At 36.6% G+C, this 19,107-nt stretch overlaps 1 protein-coding gene across 4 annotated transcripts in view; it reads left to right on the top strand.

Moving 5' to 3' along the window:
• LOC135080088 (hillarin) overlaps positions 1-19,107 on the top strand; it is a 78,537-nt gene that overhangs the window by 18,747 nt on the left and 40,683 nt on the right. For all 4 annotated transcript variants that reach the window (XM_063974766.1, XM_063974769.1, XM_063974768.1 and 1 more), the window contains exons 3-4: positions 696-885; positions 8,336-8,526. In XM_063974766.1, coding sequence (XP_063830836.1) covers positions 696-885; positions 8,336-8,526 — 381 coding nt within the window. The remainder of the gene's footprint in view (positions 1-695; positions 886-8,335; positions 8,527-19,107) is intronic.

The following is a 19,107-nucleotide window of genomic DNA, read 5'->3' as shown; positions in this document are numbered from 1 at the left end:
TACGGTGAAGGTCAATACACTGACTTTTAAAGAAATCGAGTTACGTTACAAGCGAGTTGTAGTGATGGGGAGTTACAAAACTACTTAGTCATCATCATCACAGCTTATACACGTCTAATAGCTGAACATGCGCCTTCCATTTATGATGTACTGCTGACTGTTGACTGCTGACATGTCAGATTTTTTCGTTACAGTCTTTGTAGACATGGAATTTATTAAAGTTCTTTTTCAGCCTGCTGTTAAACACCACAAAAAAATCAGCGAAAAGATGTTCTCTCTAGCCAATTTATCGATTGACAAATAGGTTGTGGGGAGACCTCATGTTGAGGCTTTTAGCATAGAACAATTACGCTTTTGTCAACGTCACTCTTTTTCCCCACTCATTTACTCCTCTGCAAAATATCTTTATCTATAAAAGCGAAAGGTCACTGACTCACTCACTCATCACGAAATCTCAGAAACTACAAGTGCCAGGAGTCTCAAATTTTGAATTTTGCATAGGGGTTCCTTATAGAACGTTTAGCTAGGTGCTCACTCTCACTAAGACGGGATTTTACAAAATTCAACCCCTAGGGGGTAAAACAGAATCCACGCGTACAAAGTCGCGAGCGGCCGCTAATAAACTTTAACAATCAAATTATTTTTTGAGTCCCGACTTCAAAACACACCTCTTTACTGAGTCTCTTTGTCCACAGACATACTACAACAACCAGCACTGGACAGAGGACAAGGAAGTGTACTGCTCAAGCCATGTCCCCAAGATCGGGCCGGGGCACCTGGACAACTCCTCCGTGGGAATCCGCAGCGCCCTCAACGTGCCGAAAAGCAACAACTACGTCAACGAGCAGATCCGGGGCACGGCTAGGAACAGCCATGACAATGAATGTGAGTAGCACTTAAATATAACCAAAGACTCCCCGTAGACAGACTTTTAGTCGGGAGATAGTTGGGCCCGATTCTAATTTATATCCAGAATCAGCCGTAACAATGTGCGCACTTTATGTGGCTGATAAAGTCTGTAGTCTGCGGCTAGGCTTAGTAGAAAATATATACAATTAGTGTATGGTGACGTTTGGAAACAATACAAATGCATTCACAATTTTTGTAACTATCCACCAAGTCTTGTTCTATAATAGGGTCGTGATGATCGTCACTCTCCTATGGAAAATATAACTAACTATACCAATATTCTTAATGTCCCCGGATCAATAGATCGACGAGCTCTAGAAATTAGCTAGAATTTGCACAGAACCGATCTTTGTGGAAATCCTTGGGGGAGGACTTTGTACAGCAGTGGACGTCATTCGGCTGAAACGAATGAACGAAAAGTGTGAGGTTGAGCTTTGTTCTGAGATGGACTGCCATAATCAAAAATGGCCACCCCGAGACTCTTCTGTCACAGATTACTAATAAGTTTGCTTCTGTGCTCAAATAGCAAATCTCTATCTCCTCCTCATCATCATCATCATTTCAGCCAAATGAAGTCCACTGCTGGACAAAGGCCTCCCCAAAGGTTTTCCATAATGAACGGTCCTGTGCTGCCCGCATCCAGGCTCCTCCCGCGACCTTTACCAGATCGTCGATCTCGATCTCCTGCTTTGCGATAATCCTAAATTTCGAATAGCGTTTTATTTTTTTTAACTTATTTCGAATCTGTTTTAAAATCGCACACAGTAGCTGCGAGTAATTCCAAAAGTTCATTTACTTGCTAACCCACATGTCCTTGCGTGCTTCCACGCAATCAACTTTAACCAAAACTAACTTGTGTACTGTTCTAATATCCGAACTTAATGATGCAAAAACATCGTGTAATTGAGATGAAACTCAATTTATTCTTCTTGAACAAATCTTAGAAGTTAATATTTATTTGATGCCATTTTAATGTAAATTATGTTCGAACTGAACCAAGAAATTTTAAGTTATGATGAATAAAAATAAATTCATTTCAATGTAGGCCTATCATGGCCTCACTAAATTCATGAGCACAAGATGTTTTTGTTCAATTCTAAACACTTTTAAAGCTTGACTTTACAAAGTCAGGAGCACTATTGAGCTCTTTTTACATAACCTACCTTTAAATCCTTCAACCACAGAATAGTTACTTACTACTACCACAGAATAATAATAAGTACTACGTACAGAAGTTTTACTTCGCGAAGGTATTTAAAAAAATGTATGCTCAATGTCATTAACAATATGGTGTAATTTAGCTTGTCTCAAGAGTCAAGCAAGTTTGTCAGAAGTTTTGTTGACAAACGTCAGTGATCGGTACTGCGCCGAAGCTATAGGGCTGACTTCGGTAAAATGATGTGACGTGAGGTGCCAATCTGCAGAAAATGGCGGAGGAAATACATGATTTAGCATGAATTATCATGAATAATATTAACTACTTATTTACCTCTCAGTGTCTTGAGGCAACTTAAAAAAGTACATTCTGTGTTTTTATTATTATTTAGGCAGTTAAATACTGCACAGTATTTAGTACACCATTTTCTTTATTTTTTTCCATCATACACAAGAATACGCGTGCGTGAGTCAATGTTCGCTCGTATGTGAGGCCTTGTCGAATAGTACTCTTGTAGGGGGCAATCGTGCGTGTTTTGTTTTCGATGTAAACTCGCGGAGATGAACAGGCCTGCTACTACCTAGTTTCTCTTTCTACTAAAGTTCACAATTCCTTAACTGAAACTTCTCCCGACCGTGAAAAGATTCGTCAGTCCCTCGTTATCACGGCAAGCCGTTAAGCATCTATCACGGACCACGGTGAACATACATAAATAAAGCCTCTGGAATGCCGCCACTTCCGAAGAAGGCACCGGTTAGAACCGCCCGGAGCTCCGATAAAAAGCCTTACGAGAGATTTCTTAACTGGATTTTTGGCATACCGTGTCCGAGTGTCTGTATTTGTACCTTTATCATCTTCTTCTTCTTATTCTATCGTGTGGAGTCTGACAGCTGAGATTGCGACAATAGTGTCAGACTTAAATAGCTGCTACTTTTCTTCTTATGAAGAAAAAGTTTCTGTTTTTACCCGACTTCAAAAATTCAGGACATTCACAAATTCAACTGTATGTTTTTTAGTTATCAATCTGCGTATTTTTTTCAGTTTTTCGATCAATATTATCTATACCTCTATCTATGTGACAATCAATTAAGAATTTGATTTGATTTGAAATGAAAATGGTATGCTGTGTGTCTACCTAATCATACGTGATGGTTTACTCAAGTAGCTCTATTAAATATAATGATTTGAACAGGTATAATAACATGATAATTATCAGCAAGGACCATTAATTATTTACTTCATTAAAATGACTCTACGCTATTTGAATCTACATTCCACTTACTACCTTCATTACTTAGTTAAGTTTCCTTAAGTTTTGATACCAAACATGATAGCTATAGACATCAGCTCAACAATGCATTTCTCAATAGCAAACACATGCGGCAACACAGCCAATATACGACTATAATTTTGTTGAAAATTCACACCTATTACAACTGCATAGAATGCTACATTGCTTAGCTGGATACCTTGCCTGTACATAGACATATCGATTAGAATCATCAATGCAACCACCATCTCTACAGTTGTATATGCGCGAAAGCACTTGTTTTGTTGTCGATTCAACTCCGATCCGTCGGGTCTCAGATAGAGAGGGTATGGTGTGCGAGCGAGACAGATGAACTTGTTGCAAAACTCGCGGCCACATTCCACTGGCTGCAGCCCAGTGACCTAAAGCTCAGGCTGTGGACTGACGTTAGATCATTTACTTGAATGGATATGAGGTAGACAATCACACAGGATATGGGACTACGAGTAAAATATACGTACTTTTTGAGACAGCATTTACCCATATCTTTATAACTTTGACCAGTAAGTAGGCAGTTTATAAAGATTACAATAGGTCACTTTTCTGCATAAAGCTAGTTCTAAGTTAAACCAGTAGGTAGGTACTTATTATTATTCTGTGGTTAAACTATTGTAACCAGTTTTCACTTATGCTCTACTATTACGATATAGTTTATGATAATTATTAATAAGGAAAGACTTAAAATTTAACTCTCAAGGATAAGATTAAGAAAGAACACTGTAATGTAATCATATAATTTTCCTGTTCTACATTACTTAAAAAACATTCGCAAGAAATCTCGAAATTATTTCTGCTACAGAGCAACGAACATTTCACAATCCTCAGGCAATCTTATCGGACCAATTGACGTTCCCTGCAGCAGCCTCTCATCAAAGAGAGTTGAGCAAACGTAAGGACCAATTCTACGATCTATGAAATTGCGTATTGATAACAGAGAACACAGAATTGTAACAGTGTAGAGATGAAGATTACGCATGACGACAGCTAAAATTTAAATTTAACCTTATGCATTGATGTAGGTACTAGTTATTTTTGAACAACAATGATCAAGATTAATTAAGACTTAAATTCATAAACATCCTGTTATGACTACAATATAAGATTAGGAGTCATTGACAGAATCAAAAACAATAACATTATTTTATTTAATAACTTTAAAGTTTTACACCAGAGCTGTTATGAGTTGTGACGAGTAAAACCCTCACGATAAAAATACTAAAAGTAAACAACAAAAAATGTAAACTATTCTTAAATTGCAACCACTTTCATCTACTTTGTATGATCATTCAAATCTCTACATGCTGAAATTTATTGTTTGCATTGAAAAGAAAACTTTAGAAACTTTATAGCTGTTGTCTACTTTTTTGTCTCGGTATATCTCTCTTAATAGTTTTAGCACTAGTGCACTAGTGCAGTGACCATACATTTCGTGTATGCAGCTATAAAACTGGCCAGATGTTAGCACCTTACTAAGTGAGGTAAGAATTTTATCTCCTTACCGAGCAGAGACACTTTTGCAACTGGCCGTAGTCGGGAATGTGTTACTTCACTCTGTGGCAATATCGCCATAAAACGTCTAAGATACGAAAAGCACGCTAAATTTCATATGCGAATTACTATTTGGCTGCGAGCTATGGGTAACTTTGGATTGGCATGATAAAATTGCGAAATCTGATTCGGCAACTTACTTAACTTTTAGTATTTCAAGTTTTGGACTACTTTGACTAACTAGGACTGCTTTTTATTTCATTACATTTTTACTACTTTCATTTATTATCTGTGCCTAAAGTAATATTGATTTGCTCTTATTACCCTAGATTAAATTTAATTTTATAATATCCGGTTTTTCATATCTAGAAATTCTCATCTAATTCTCGATTACCTTTTCTTTTCTTTATCTTTATCTTCAGGGTTTGTTTGTTCTTTCATCGAAATGTACTTTGTTTTAACAAATGTTTTCTCACATTGTTAAGGTTACACTTGTGTTTCATTATTGTAAATTTCATTATCAAATATAAGTGATCGGGAAGCCTAACTAATTGCGCCGTTTTGTCCCTCAATTAGTTACACCTTGTAAAATAATAAGGTCACAAAAAACCCAATTTTGAGTTTAGCAATACAACTGTTTTCTATAAAACGCTCGGTCCATACGAATGTTTGAGTTTACTAGTGAAATATTGGCCGTGTGGTCATTGACACCATTGCGTACAACTTACGCTAAAGTCGACATTGCTGCAATAAGGTTAAAATGCATTTTGGATTGGCAGATGTTATGGTATGTTCACAGATTAGGGTCACCGAATTTGTGTGGATATTAAATTAAGCGTTCGAAATTCGAATTGAGCGGTTATGTAAATTGAGTGTTAGCAATGGTAACGTAATTTTTGCGTTACGTAGTGATTATAATGATTTTGGATCAGTGACTTGGATATTTAGCGTGATATTTGGCAATTTGGATAAAAATAATAGCTTTATATTAGTCTTAGGCTGACTTGCACCACCTTACTTTGATCGTAACTATAACGATAACCGGTGTTTTTGTATGGAATTTCACAGATTTTTGACGTTTTTCAAAGTTAAATTAAGATGGTGCAACCCAGCCTTAGTAGTCTCGTAACCTATGAAATTACCGTTTTATGTAGATAATTTGAAAACCAATTTTTCGGTGACAAGTTTGTACATTTTTCGCAAACGACAAGTCAAACGTTCGCGCGTTCCACAAACAAAATTTTAAGTATAAAAAAATAAGTAGAGTTAGTTACTTTAGTTAATTATGACTAAACTAAACATAATTAGCCCCTATGATATATGATACGATATGATATGATAGGACAATGAGCAATTTGTTCAAAAAAAATATGGAAATCCCATATTTTATGCATTTGTTCCATATTTTTTTGGCACAAATTGCTCATTTCTAGGTTAATTTTTTCTAGTTTTTATGAATCGATAGGAACATTAGGAACGTCACATAATGTACAGACACGGAAACCACTATAATCTAAACGATGAATCGATATTGTCTTAAAAAGTTAATTACAACAAGATTTAATCTTTATTTGTTTATACGCTTGTAGTCGTGGGTAATTCAACTTTATGCGCTTTGTCGGCGTCAGATTGCAAGTTTAGTCGTCCGCCTTGGGAATAATATGGTGATTATGTATAATTAATAGCAAACGATCCGAGAATATACATTAGTCCATCGACGCAAATAATCTGACGGAAAAACTTGAAGAGAAATTGAAGGTTACATTATTAGACATTCTCATACATAATCATACAAATACGATGCATTGCATGTTAATAAAAAGCAGACAGACGACGAATAATTAGCTAAAACACTGTGACACCATGTACCTAGTGGTAATCACCAGATCATTTAGATTAAAGTAGACTCCAATGCATGAGCACGACCCTCTCTAATTTACCAGAGGCAAATGAAAGATTTGGCTACGCTCTAGGAAAGAGTTCGAGGGCTCCAATTCTATCTTGTCTGAAACAGATACACAACTGTTGTTGTTCTTTTAAATTAAAACAGTAGTTTTAGCAAAATACACAATTCCAAAACATTTCGACATTGAGTGGGTGAACAGTAGTAGTCAGATTTGCTTCTTCTACAAAATACGAGTATATCTAAGTATACATACATAAGAACTACATAATAGTTCTTAACATTACTGCTCTTTCCTCATCACAAACAATTCAGCATAACACGCGTCAGACATCGTCATATAAATGATATTTAATCTCACCCATTATCATTTAACCATGGTCCATTAGCTCAAATTATGTCTTCAAGTTTTATCATCATCTTTGCATATGAAACCAGCTATTAAAATTGTCATGCTATATGTTAAGGCAATGCATAAACACTATGTTATTATATCATTCTAGAACCGATGGAAGACTTACTCTTATGTCTTACGCTCGTATTCTCAAACATTACTATGAGATCTCGCAGTGCGCGTGGATGTGCAGCAGGGTCACATACGAACCAATCACAGAGCTATTCAACTATTAACTATTCAACGCTGTGCGTTTGATTTGCTGCTTCACTTAAGCAAGCATCGTTTGTGGTAAATATGGGCGTTACTGCTATGTCTTAAAATCTTCTTTATTACCAAAATATGCTTTCACTTATAATAAAATTGGAGTACTGGCAACAGTACGGATGGTACGGACCAATATTGAAAGAGAGTAAAGAAGTACCTAACTATTCTCGCTAATGGGTGGTCTCTGATGTTATAAGTCCTATCAATGGTTAAGGCCAAAGGTCAGATTTGGCAGTATTTGTGAAAGATCCATCTTTGTCCACACATAGATAGAGATGAGATACGAGTAGATCTAGCATCGTGCATCTACATAAACAGGGATTCAAAGTGTAGGCAAGTCTTGGAGTATCCGAACTAGCTTATTTTTTTTTTAATTTATTTAAGGCAACATACAGTCATGTACAATTAATAGTACTGTGGTAAAGATGAATATGACTAAAGACCAAATTAGTGCCTATAATTTAAGCTATTACAATATTAAGTGACAAATGAGCCACTCTTAGGACTAAGTATTAACACCAAGCCAAAACCTGGTGCACAGACAACAGCATATCGAGCCATTATAGAGATAGAGACTAAATTAAATAGTATCCTATAATATGTACATTAACTTGAATGAAGACCACGTCTTTCCAAACGCACTGTAACTAAGAAGATAATAGGCAGCAGTTGAATGAAATAATCTGGAGGTTGTACTTTGGAGCATTTCTTGAGGAAGGCTTACTTGGGCAGTTATTAGAACTACCTTTGGCTGAAATGATGATGATGATGATGATGATGATGATGATGATGATGATGATGATGATGATGATGATGATGATGATGATGATGATGATGATGATGATGATGATGATGATGATGATGATGATGATGCTGATGCTGATAATGATGATGAATCTCTTGTTCCAGTATCACCCACAAGAGCGACCAACGGCGGCAGCGTGCACGCGTCGCCGGCTCGGGAGCTGTCACGCGACACGCCCGACTACCAGTACGGGCGGTTCGACGCGAGCGCATTGCACATCGCGCATGCGTTGAAGCAGACGGAACTGCAGAAGGCGTACCATCGGCCGCGGGAGAAGCCCATAGACTGCTACTTGGTGAGTCTTAGATCGTTCATGAGAAGTCGAACCTTAACTTCGAACTCCTCCTATGTTCTTCTGATTAATTTCGTTGCGAGTCCAATGACAGTTTAACTTTCCCCGGGGACAAACTTGACCTTCACTGGTTAGGTTTTAGATCCTGGCTACACAGGAGTTTCAGTGGTGGGAAAGAGAGGCGGGAATAGTCACGTTCATGAGAAGAATAGTGTGCCTCAAGCAGGATCTCACTGAGGTCCAGGAGGTCTTAAGTGTTATAGGGATTATTTATTTACTTTTTAGCAATAATACTGCTGTTGTATAGACGTCAAAAATAAATAAAAGACAAAATATACAACTATACAAGAAAACACATTATAATAAAATAATAGAAAACATTACGTGCGTTCTGCACAAATGGCTTTAGGTATGGTTTAGACATGGCAAAGCTAATAAGAGGGGAATTTGGAGTGGTGACTTATAGTGATATTATAATAATATGATGAGAAAGCTTTACGGTTTAGGCATGGACTACATATTAGAAAATTTGGAAAGGAATCAAGTTCGATTCATAACGATCAATGGACTGTTGTGGTAAACCCACTCGTAACTTCTCTCCGACGTTTTTCTGTATTAGCTACTTCGCTCCGTGAAGCTATTCGAAATGGAAACTATCACGCATGTGGATTTGTCTACACTGCTTAATTACGTCTCTTCAACATTTTTTGAATTTGATTGTCACAAGGATAAACAACTCTATTCAACGTATAAATTATTACATGAACTTTTAGGTAAAATATCCAATATATTTATACCTACTTATTACCGTCTAATAACCGTATTTTTTCGGCGCTGAACTTTTTAAAGTTTCCAAAAAAAATTCTGGTGTATTTGTGTTTGAAACATATCTTTTGTCAAAAGCATTTCCTGAATTTTACAACCAATAAAGCCTTTGACGGAAACAATCTCCATGATCAAGCTAAAAGCTTTCATTAGCAAAGTTACCTGCGACACATACAAACGATGCGAAGTTCACCAGGTCACGACCACCGTTATACCAGCATTCTCACCATTCAACCATCCTACAGCCTTCCTCAGAAGAACTGGTTCCCTAACCCGATGGGGCAAGGTCCAAATTGCTTCCATCTTCTGATGGGTGTACGAGCACAGAATCCGGTATGGAGATCTTGCAATGCTTAAGTAATTACAAGTCGATGCTATGTAGTATGTAGAATCGCCAATTAAGTGTTTTGAATTTAACATTACATTGAGATTTGCTGACTCATGGATTAGCAAGTTATTTACACAACAAAAACTAATTGACTTAAATATACCTTTTGATTTAAACTAGAACTATCTCCAATATCGAAAACATGCAAATGGTGTATAGTTTTTTAAATCTGTTATTGTTTCACTGTATGTTTTCCGAACAAAATAAAATAATAATATGTTACAAGTTTCCCACAGTGGATCGCTTTGTCCTTTTGAACTATTACCAGGCCTGTTCATCTCCGCGAGTTTACATCGAAAACAAAACACGCACGATGGCCCACCTACAGGATACTATTCGACAAGGCCTCACATACGAGCGAACATTGACTCACGCACGCGTATTCTTGTGTATGATGGAAGAAAATAAAGAAAATGGTGTACTAAACACTGTGCAGTATTTAACTGCCTAAATAATAATAAAAACACAGAATGTACTTTTTTAAGTTGCCTCAAGACACTGAGAGGTAAATAAGTAGTTAATATTATTCATGATAATTCATGCTAAATCCTCAGAATACAGAACAAACCAGAAGGAGTGTTCGATAACATTTCTACGCGGCAACTTGTGTCCAAAATACTTCCCCTCCCGCGCCCCTCTACCCCCTTTAGTGTTACTAGCGCCGTGTGACACCCCCATTTTTGGGGTAAAATTATGTAATTTTTTAAAGAGATGTTAAACAAGTAAAAAATAAGTAAGTGAAATAAGTACACACGGCCACAGTGTTAACTATCCATTTCCGTTTTTGCTCTCGCTCTTATCAAATGGTGATTCTTTGCGATAGAACGAGACGACATGACTGGCCATAGGCATAGATAGTACATACCTACCTATGAATTTAATTTTTACTCCGAAGTAACTAAGTGTAGATGATTATTTATTTCTATTAAATAGTGTAATATACTATATGTAGGTATAATATGTTATTTAAAAGTCAATTACAAAAGTCGAATATAAATTTTAGAATGCCAAGTAAAACAAAAAAGAAACTTAAGGTTCTTTATTATGTAAACATATCGACAACAAAACATTTGTTTACGGCGCAGTAGTGCTTTTAGTTTAACTTTTCTTGGAGTCAAAAACAGAATCCAAATCAAAAACATCACCAATACTTGAATTTGATTGCGAGGCAACTCTGGCTGTGTATCCTGAAAGAAAATCAGAGTAATAAGTATGTAAGCAATAATTAATTACTTAAAATTATTATTAAATATACAAATATTGCTGCTGCTGATCTGTTGATACCAATGCCTTACTTTTGAATAAATGGGAAAGTATGAAATTCACGATAGTAATTTATTATCTCCTCATTATTAGGGAGTAATATTATAAATTAATTCAATATATTAAAATCAAATCAAAATCAAAAATATTTATTCAGTTTAGACCACAAGTGGCACTTATAATTTAATTAATCAGGTTGTCATGTCATGGATGAAATTACACTAAAAACTAATTAAAACAAAAAGGATGGGGAAAATATTCCATTATTCTGTGGTAACGCTAACAAAATTAACGCGTGAATTTTTTATAGACAAATGTAATTCAATACAAAAAAGTAGGGTAAAATATTCCGTTGACCTGTGGCAACACTTACAAAATACAACCGTGATTTTTTTTGAAAATTATTATTTAATTAAAATGAATTGGAAATGTGCTACTTACGGATAAAACATGATCCCATGCACTTTCTTCGTAATTCCAGTAGCATTCTTACATGTTGGAACGGCACAAGACGGCATAATTTAATTATAAAGTGTCAATCTGACGGATATGTAAACAATGCGCGCGCCGGCCATTGACTAATTGCTCTAAAGTCAAATTAGTGCGATTTGGAGTAATTTATATGAATACACATTTACGCCCGTTGACGGTTTCTGGTTTGTTCCGTATTCTGAGGCTAAATCATGTATTTCCTCCGCCATTTTCCGCAGTTTGGCACCTCACGTCACATCATTTTACCGAACTCAGCCCTATAGCTTCGGCGCAGTGCCGATCACTGACGTTTGTCAACAAAATGGTGCTTGACTCTTGAGACAGGCTAAATTACACCATATTGTTAATGACATTGAGCATACATTTTTTTAAATACCTTCGCGAAGTAAAACTTCTGTACGTAGTACTTATTATTCTGTGCTATTACTGACTACGCAAGTTCTGTTACGCTAGCAAAAAAAGTCTACGCTTAGGTACTACGGTCGTAGAATCTTGCTGGAGACAAATTAATGTTAATAAACTATACCCAGAATTTAGACGTTTATATTAATCATAGTCTACCAAGTATGCTTTTAAGAAGAAAAACCAATGCGCATAGACTGAAACAATTGTTTGTTTACTTATTCTTCCGATTAAAAACAAGCCTTCAGCGATGACATTGACTCTACAATTTACAAGAGCTCTTCATCCATGACTTAGTATCTTATTAGATGCAGATTTGAAAAACAGATTAATAATAACAATGAATAATACATAGACGAAATAATTTCGATCTGATTTCGCTAAGTTTTATTGCTTATGCCATGCGATGCGCTCGCGCATACCGCTGCGCACGCGAGCGTTCTACTCCACGGAACAGAGGAATGCGATGGATCTTATATTCAGTATGATATACAGTGCACTACATAGTAGGTATTTTAGAATATGAACGAGATAACAGATTCTGTTATAATGGAAAACAAAATTATTTCGATTATTTTTACCTAATATGGGGAGCATTCGAACGTTGAATTAAAACGAAATAAATATTTAATTTGGTCGTAGATATAAAGTTGAAATTAGAGTGGAAAATTAACTGCATGGTGCGTGTGTAAATATAATTTTCCATAGACATTAATATTTGATTTACTCGTAGAATCTTATGCTATATTACAACAATAAAGAGTGAATTATTATAATGAATAGCTAATAAATTTTTACTCTATTTTTAAAAGTTATGTAATCTCTACTTTTCTAATTTACCAGAACTTATTTATTTTTTGTGTGATAAATAAGGGAACTAATAAATTAAAACTTTAGTTGCATTCTTGTGTTAACTCAGCCTTATAAATTGCAATAGAAAATGATTGTGGTTTAACGCTTATGAAATATGCCCATTAGAGCTTCGGAGCGAATCGATTCGCTAACAAGGTGAAATAACTGAACGATACGCAGAGAATTTAGGGTGCTCGTTGGCTAACACAAGACGTAGCAGATCAACGAAAAAGCAAAATAGTATCTAAATATGGTTGGCATAAGCTACATATTTGATCGGAGAAGTATTTTTAAGCACTTAACTGCATCGTCTGAATCTCTCCAAAACTAAGGAGAGCTGGCATTTGAGTGAAAACGTTGGTAGCCTTTTCGTCCCGAAACAAAAGCGACACCTACGTCGATGGCTTAAGATGGTTTTAGGCAAAAAAAGAAAACCGTAAACATAATCTCTTTTACATTTGAATCAGACGTATTATGCAGGTCTATTTCATAATGTGTAATTTTAAACGAAAAGGCCTAACATTATTTTTATCTTATACTTTTAAAATGTCACCCAGTTTCCTTCAAAATAGAGCTGTTAATAAATTTTTCTACACTTTCATACTAAATCCAACAGAAAAACACGCGCTGTAATATCGTATGACAGCAGCTTAATGACTGTCTCTAATGAAATCAGTACAAAGCTGAAAATGACTATGATCGACTATGTTTTCAGCACGCGACCGTATGCGTGACATTTTTGTATGATTGCGCTTCTTACTCCACATACGATTGTAACAATATAATTGGTTCTTCTCGTAGTCGGTTTCTTTATTTCTTCAATACGACTGATTAATTTCGTTGCGGGTCCAATGACTGTTTAACTTTCCTCTGGGACTAGCTTGGCATTCACTAGTTGGGTTTGGATTGGTATATGTATAGGTTTTGCAGGGTAGCGGTGACAATGGGAATGGGGACATTGCCATCATATACATTTAAAGCATGGACCTATAAAAAAAGTCGGACGGATTCTCATCAACAAAATACTGTGACATTAGGATACACCAGCTTGCCTGTACGTACAGGCCGGCACGCACACATTCACACCCTGATACACCACTTCGAGTGCAAACTTCACACAGTTGACACATTTAAGCAGCTAAAAAACAACACGAATACGACATGTCTTGTGTGATGAAATTGTGTAAAAACCGTTCTGTTCGAACAAACAAAAATTAAGGAATCACATTTCACAGGCAAAATAATAATCCAATCACTTATTTCCTGACATTAAAATATTGAAATTAATTGAAATCAAACGTCATTCACTCGAAAAAATAATACGTCAAAGACCAGTGTTCTCAGTTATTTACGTGGGAAAATTACCCGAAATATGGGAAATTAATAATAATTTTAGGACTTTTTAGTTATTTATTACGCATAGGTACTATGGAAATAAAATAATTTATCATAATAATTGTGTTTTAATGGGATATATTTTCATAGGCAAATTTGATCCTTCCCAAAAATGTGGAACTGCGAAATTCAAATTTTCTAACATTGATTGCAAGTCAGTGTCAGGTTGTATGTTAAAAAAAATCTATCAGAGATAATAATAATATATTGATGATGCATAAGATTATGATTATAATGTACACAAAATTCGTAATTTGTAACTGCGTGAATCATTTTTGATCAACATTATGTACATACCCTGACACACTGACTTGCAAACAATGTAAGAAAATTTGAACATTGAAAATTTCGCGCCCACCTCAACGCATTCACCTTTCATCCTTTTAAAATGGCACGGAATAATTCTGTCTACATTTCCAACATCTGCCGATCTATGTTTTTCTTAAAATAAATGGGTAAAATGTTTTGGCTAACATGGCATCCCTAAATTCACTCACACAATAGACAAACGCCAAAATTTTGCGTCACAGTTTTGTTGTAGCGCGAGTTCCGTCCGCCTTTTTTTATAGGTCCATGATTTAAAGTAAATAAATAAATATCCTTAGTATGCCATACTGCAAATGTAGAGTTAGAGCTTGTTTTTACACCCACATATGTCTTAATTTCATGAATATTCGTAATTACGAGTTAAACATAAAAATGGACATATTAACATCTAGAAAAATTAAGTGTGACATAACCTTTTTAAGGATTGTGAGTGTGTAGGTACCTATGGGAAGTCAATCATTTATCAGTATTAGTTTTCGTATAAACTGGTTGAGACTCGCTACTCGGGGTCAACAAGGGCTGATGATGTAATCAAGCAAAACAATCGGTAACCTTAGGCTTTTATTAGAGTTGAGTAGGACGACAAAACCTACGGCCCTTCTTCCCAGTAAGGTTTACTTAGAAAATGTTATATACCTTCTGTTACCAAAAACAGCTGACATAATCATCAACAAATAAAGCCGACAATTTAACTTCGGGCTTCACGAGCCCGTTTAAGGCAAAAACGAATTGAGACAGTGTGCACGCTCCTTAAATAGAGACAAGCTGAGTCCGTAGTGAGCAATCGCCTTAATAGGCAGATAGAACCAATATACGAACCTTCCTACGAACGATTAGACTTAAAATATAATGTGTTTTGATAAATACTTCTTGACCATCTAATTTACTTTCCTAAAAGTAAATAAGAACACAAATGTTCAACTGGTAACAATAAGTTATGTAATGATCAGAGCTCCCCAACCTGCCTGGCCAGCGTAGGAGTGAAAGCCAAATACTTCATTTAAGTCATCGAAAGAGGGTCCTGCTCCTGCAGTGGAGACCAAATGACCTGAAGACGATGATGATGATGACATTGATATAATTGGTTTAGTAAATAGTGCTAAGCCATCAGCTGGAGTGACACGTAAATGCCTTTAGGAACAAAACGTCTCGTCAGTGGAAAGCAAAAATGCTAAAACGCCATTTGGCCCACATGATATGGCGCTTTATCGACTTCGTTTTCTCGACTGTCATTTTTTCTATTCCACTGGACGGTCTGTTTTTGACATGGTGGAACTCGAAGTCAGCAACTATACAGAAAGAAAACTGAAGAACTTTATACTTATTTGCTCAAGCGATGCAGCGATTTTCTAACACAGAATGTTATTAATTTATCATTCTCTCGACTTCATCCAACAATCCATCGCTCCACATACAATATTGTCCTGATTATACGGTGCGGTTTGAATAAAACATAGCAAAAGAGTGCAGTCAACAGCTCGGATGGATTTCTGTTGCAATGTAATATAGTCCTTATACATAAGGTATTACTGTGTTTACTTTGATGTCCTGTCGATGTACTTAGGTATAACAAGTAGGTCGCTAAATAGGGCTAGGTACACATCCAATTTGTATATTTTTTAAGGTTTTTTAATTATTAAGCTCTCCCCTTTGCTGAGTGCTAGTTATAGGAATGGAGATTTTGGTAATAGGTGAATGTATGATAAAAATCGACTCTATCTCAGAGACTTAACTGTCTCAGTATCCTTTAACTTCGTTTTGTAATCATAGAACGGTTTAAATAACGGACAGTTTGGTGTCAAAAGTATCAATGCTTTTTACCCGACTGCGCCAGAAGGAGGGTTATGTTTTTTAATCTCTTGGCCTTAACTGCATCTCACCTGATGGAAAATGATGATCAAGGTGGAAACGAGCTTCATTCGTTTTTTTTAATAGAAATATTTGCTTTTCTTTGTTTATACTTTGATGTGCATATTTGGATGGTTGCCAACCCTATACTATCCTTTTGGTTTCTTTGGCACAGGTCTAAGTGAAAACCGGACTCAGTCCAGAACTTTCGGTCCATAAGGATGGAAAGTTTAGGAACGTCCGCGTCTAGATAACTTCCTAACTCCTAGCTAGACTTTCTTTCACGTTTACCTAACAGTTTCCTTAATAACTTAAATTTATGACTATGTTATGGTCGCAACTCTATCTACTTAATGAAACCAATCATTAACTCAATGAGAGAAAGAGTGTTTTTCATTTATTTTATTACACAATTTTAATTTATCGCTTAAGTTTAGTAAGATAGAGAGACATTGAAACCATTGCAGAAATTCGACATAGGGAGTGGAAACTATCAAAATAACTGACTGCTATCTTATTTAAGGTACTCTATCGTCATAAGTCGTCGCCATTCCTCATCTAGAAAATAAGGGTCCTACCACAGAATAATAATAAGTACTACGTACAGAAGTTTTACTTCGCGAAGGTATTTAAAAAAATGTATGCTCAATGTCATTAACAATATGGTGTAATTTAGCCTGTCTCAAGAGTCAAGCACCATTTTGTTGACAAACGTCAGTGATCGGCACTGCGCCGAAGCTATAGGGCTGACTTCGGTAAAATGATGTGACGTGAGGTGCCAAACTGCGGAAAATGGCGGAGGAAATACATGATTTAGCATGAATTATCATGAATTATCATGAATAATATTAACTACTTATTTACCTCTCAGTGTCTTGAGGCAACTTAAAAAAGTACATTCTGTGTTTTTATTATTATTTAGGCAGTTAAATACTGCACAGTATTTAGTACACCATTTTCTTTATTTTCTTTCATCATACACAAGAATACGCGTGCGTGAGTCAATGTTCGCTCGTATGTGAGGCCTTGTCGAATAGTATCCTGTAGGTGGGCCATCGTGCGTGTTTTGTTTTCGATGTAAACTCGCGGAGATGAACAGGCCTGGTCCTACCTAATTACGAAACGATGAATATCGATTCGTGGCCTCGATATGTAGTATTTCGTATAAACCAATATTTAAGCATTTAAAGATAACTACAGTCTATGCTAGAAATTATCTCGATTTTTGAGCTTCATTCTCAGAATTATTAAAAATTGGAATATCCTATGGGAATTAAAATTTTTTTTTCTTCGCATAATAATTTACTAGTTATCAAAAATCGTCCCTAAAGTCACAATATACCAGTTATTCTAACGAGTAGACCAGCCAGCTATGCAGTTGCATTCTGCGTAGGCACCGCGAAGTACGCACGGAGGCCGGTCCATTCATGCACGCGGGTGCATTGCATTCGTTATATCAAACACTTATATTATGTTCCGCTTGACATGCAGCTTAGAGATATTGCTTATTAACTTTTTGACACTTATCAACTAATCGAGCAAGCTGTTATGGTCGACTGACTTAACACTCGTATTATTATGAGACTGTAAAAAAGTTTTCATAACCTAAGCACCAGTGGCGGCGTAGCATAGGTTGGCACCCGGGGCGGCACCCCCCCCCCCCCCCCCCCGTCGTAGTATAAATTGTAGCTTAAGGCACCCCAGAACGGCACCCCCCCTGTCATGACATCACGACCGTCCTTGTCATGTAGATGCGTCAGTGAGTACTAATCTGCGCGACTGTTGTCACCCCCTGATGCTTGGCACCCGGGGCGGACCGCCCCCACCGCCCCCCCCTTACGCCGCTACTGCTAAGCACATATTTTATTGATTTGATTTGAACTCCTTATAATTTTTAGAACCATATTGTTCGAGTTTGATTCCTTATTCATTGGGCTTAAGTAGATCAGTGCCTCTACCATGAGTTTACCTACCGAGCATCTCGCTATCGAGGGCGTAAAAAAATGTATGGCAAATTGTACAGCGCCTCTAGCGGTTAGTAGCTGAACCACAGCAAAACTAAAAACACTACCATGAGTTCATCTCAAATCGTTAGGTAAAAAACCTATCTAAATGAATACGATAGCGACTAAAGTTTTTATTTAGTTTCATACAAATAACTTACCATGAGTTGCAATTTTCAAAGATGTCATCGAAAAATACCTTAGCTGTCACAGTAACGTAACTCACTGGCTTATTGACGTGTGAAAAGCAAAATAAAATTGTGGTTTTAGGTCATTTTAGGTGTTTTCTTTATTAAATTATGTCGGAAAGAAGTTTATTACGATGGAACATGTTATCAGCATGTGGGCAGACCTCCCACTAGGTGGACCGACGATCTGGTGAAGGTCGCGGGAAGAACCTGGATGCGGGCACATTGTGGAGATCCTTGGGGGAGGGAGAGGATGCTGCGTTTCCCAGAGATATGCGAGGGAATTGTGTCGTGCGAAGATGTCTAGCTGTGCTGTGAAAATGTGTGCGGGTTTCCACCAAAGCTGTGCGAGGAAAATGTATCGTACGAGGATGTGTAGCAGAGATTTGAAAATGCTCATTAGTGTTGTACAGCCTGAGCCTTTTCTACCAGAGATGTGCTGACCGAGGCGAGGTAAATGAAGCGATTCTATTGGTTCTTTACAAACACATCCTTCGCTACGCATCCTCGCACATCTCTGGTGGAAACGCAGCCTTAGGAGATCATAATAGAAAGCTAATCCGACAATGAATATGTATTTTCATAAGTTGAAATTTACTTT

Source organism: Ostrinia nubilalis, chromosome 17 (genome assembly GCF_963855985.1).
Source record: "Ostrinia nubilalis chromosome 17, ilOstNubi1.1, whole genome shotgun sequence".
NCBI lineage: Eukaryota > Metazoa > Arthropoda > Insecta > Lepidoptera > Crambidae > Ostrinia > Ostrinia nubilalis.
This window is presented reverse-complemented; position numbering and strand designations above follow the sequence as displayed.